This window comes from Rhea americana, unplaced genomic scaffold (assembly GCF_003343005.1).
Source record: "Rhea americana isolate MKP2758 unplaced genomic scaffold, rheAme1 scaffold_272, whole genome shotgun sequence".
Classification (NCBI taxonomy): domain Eukaryota; kingdom Metazoa; phylum Chordata; class Aves; order Rheiformes; family Rheidae; genus Rhea; species Rhea americana.
Window position 1 is genome coordinate 880,557 of NW_028186393.1, and position 3,191 is coordinate 883,747.

The 3,191-nt window shown below is 35.2% G+C and overlaps 1 protein-coding gene across 4 annotated transcripts in view; it reads left to right on the top strand.

Annotated features, from left to right (window-relative positions):
- Positions 1-3,191, top strand: part of CDC14A (cell division cycle 14A) — a 60,370-nt gene that overhangs the window by 20,609 nt on the left and 36,570 nt on the right. For all 4 annotated transcript variants that reach the window (XM_085308277.1, XM_085308274.1, XM_085308276.1 and 1 more), the window contains one exon: positions 2,443-2,522. In XM_085308277.1, the coding sequence (XP_085164403.1) occupies positions 2,443-2,522 (80 nt within the window). The remainder of the gene's footprint in view (positions 1-2,442; positions 2,523-3,191) is intronic.

The following is a 3,191-nucleotide window of genomic DNA, read 5'->3' on the forward strand; positions in this document are numbered from 1 at the left end:
AAAAAAAAATGAAGCTATATTTCTGCTTTCATCTATAAAGATGAGTCAGAAGACTGTCTCCTGGATTTTTCTTAATGGATTCACTTCTCTAAGTACTAAAGACATGTACTGTATTGTTTCCTTCCTTAGATACTCCTTCCTCCTTCAGTTCTTAAATTATTCTTGACCTCTACAGTATTTTTTTCCCCCCAAGAGCTTTTGCAGTGTGCTTTACTTCTCCTCCTTCCTTTTGTGTTCTTAACATCTTCTTTCCTATTTTCATTCTTAGGTCTGTTACGCGTTTTGTAGATGGACAACTAGCAGTGTTTGGTTCAGAATTTCATGTATTAATGTCTCTGGGTGGAGATCTTTGAGGTGCTCCAGTTTTTCTGTGAATCTGAAACTGATGCAGGGGGAAACATTCATATTGTATGGTTTTTGCCCTTACTTCAGATTCCTGATGAGGTAACTTTAAGCTGGAAACTAGTCTTTCTCCCTTAAGTTCTCTGAATTACCCTCAAAGGCTCTTGAGTCTGTAAGCAGTAACTTGGGCTTTAAATTTAAGTAGCTGATTGACATGGATGTTAATCAACATGAATAAAATCAGTGTTTTTATCTTACTACTTTGCCTCATTCGAGGTATCTGTTGCAAACTATATGCAGTCTTCTAAATATGAAGCACTTATGAAGGGAAATATAATGAAGGGAAATGTAATAAAGGAAACATCTTTCACAGACTGAACAAGTATTTTACAAACTGCTGTGGAAGCAGAGTATCATTCCTATTCTGCAGGGGTTGAAAGCATGGAGCTGATGCTATTAGTTAGCAGTCACTGCTGAAGCCAGACATTACAGCTTAAAAATATAAAGTGGGCTTCTCCACTTGAAGTAAGCATGTACTTATAGCCATAAAATCTCTGGATCTGTTTAAATATTAGAAATTACTGGTTTGATCCCACCAGCAAAGAATCCAGTAATTGAGTTAAACAGATATCTTGTAATAATACAAAAATACATGGAATAGTTGTGTCACTGTAACCTACTACCTGTAAAGTGTTTTTATACCTCTTTATTTGGTATTGATCATGTTGTTTCATGATCTTGTGACTATGGTAACTATAACAGTGACGTTGGAGGCGGAGACTGAAATACAGCTCTGTGTCAAGGAATTACTCTTTTGCAGGTAATTCAGTCTGTAAGAGTGTTTTGGTCCCAAGTTAGGCTGGTTGTTCAAACCAGTGAAATTGGTGACAGTTGAAAAACAGAGATGATTCTGGACCCTATTTTCCTTGCAACAAAACAAAKGGCCTTTCAGGTTGCTTTTATAACTTCAATCAAACTTCTTTTGTTTTATCCTGTCCTTGTTTTTCCTGTCTACCATGTCCATGTTTGAGGAAGAAATGCAAGAAATTCTACCTACTGTTTTCTGGCATCTTACGGAATAGTAAAACTCCGTTAATTTGAGAGCTGTCTCTAGATATCAAGAAGCAAATTACACATACCTTGGCAGTGACCATCATTTACTTGTATTCTAATGTACTTAAGGTCAAAAGGTGAATAATGAAGCTTTTGGATTGGGAACTAGCCTATTTTTTGACTGAGAAAATGTGTTTTATTCAATAGTTAAMTATATAGAGAGCTGAAAAATAGAGACAAAGTTGCTGGTTTTGTTGGAGAGAAGTGGGAAKGRAAACTAGCTTTATACACAACATGTTCAGGCATACGAAATGTTTTGCTCCAAACTGGTGAAGCTTTTTTTAAATAAATAATACGCTTGTTTAATTTGTATTTGAAGTTAGATGTATTTTTAGGATCAGTTTTCTTGCGCAAATAAGAAATAAGTGCAGCAAGGTGTTGCAGTGCTCTAATTGCTTACTCTGTATGAAGTCAGTGCAGCTRACAGTGTTCAGTGGTATTAGAATCAGCCTTGGTTTAGGGTGTTACTATACAAGACTAACCTATAGTGAAGGTAACAGATTCAGTTTGTTGAACCTTGTTGAATTAGCCATCAATGATTGTTAATAACTGGCTTGGCTTGATACTGGTAATAAAGAATCAGAAAATAATTGTTAGAGAAGCTTCTGTTGAGGTGTGATGGAGAAATGTTTCCTGTGTCAGTTGCTTTGATAATACTACTTTTGAATCACTTTGGGGTTGGACAAAGACCACCTAGTTTAGATACCTGTTTTTCCTCTCTATAAGGTGTTGAGTCTGTCTTAGTGTTTCCCAATTGCAGTAATAGATGATCTTAAACAAACATACAGACAAAACTATTTGATTTCGACTGAAGTTTTTACTTGATGTAGGTAGATTTTTCTATCCTATAAATGGCATAAGAGTTTGTCAGAGGAGTATATTATGCATTCTTAAGAGTTTAGCAGGGTCATGTACGTGGGTTATGATTGTTCAGACTYGGGGCTGATGTTTATTGTTTTTCCTCTTTCCCCTTCCCCTCTTCTTTAGGTAATATACTTGAAGAAAACACCGGAAGAAGCTTACAGGACACTCTTATCTGGATCTAATCCACCATATCTTCCGTTTAGGTATGTGATTAAACAAGATGAACTTAAATTTTGTTTTGGAATTTGTTAAATATCAGTATTTTCTCCCTTACCAAAAAATGGTTTAACATCTGATACASACATTATATCAAAATGACTACTTCCCAAAACATTCATTTTTGACTTTGGGTGAAATTACTTACTCTGTGATGGAATAATAAGGCCACTTTGATTTCAGTTGTAATTAGGACTGGCAATCTTGCAAACTTTCTGGTTTATAAAATGGCTTTTAGCATGTTTGACTTAGTAAATAAAATTTGCCTTCATGATATATCGTGTTTTACTATTTGGAAGTCGTTCTTAATCTTTCAGATGAGCTAGGAGCTAAACAACTAAGATGAGCAAAGGGGATTTCTGGCTGTTGAATGTTTTTTATTTTACAGAGGGTACTTAAGTTCAAATTAAAGTTACTTTGCCGTTCTGTTTTTAATAAACAATAGAAAATTTCTATTTGTACTGCCTGTATTGCRGTTGTATTGTGACTTACATCTAAGTAATTTTAACTGTCATGCCTATCTAAAGAGACTTTTGTGTTGTGGAACATGAAATGCCCCTTTGCTTTATGAACCAAAATMCTCACACTCTTCTTATGAGATGTCACCTGTGTTTGCATAAAACAACTGCCAGAAAGATCCTCTTTTCCCAGAAAAC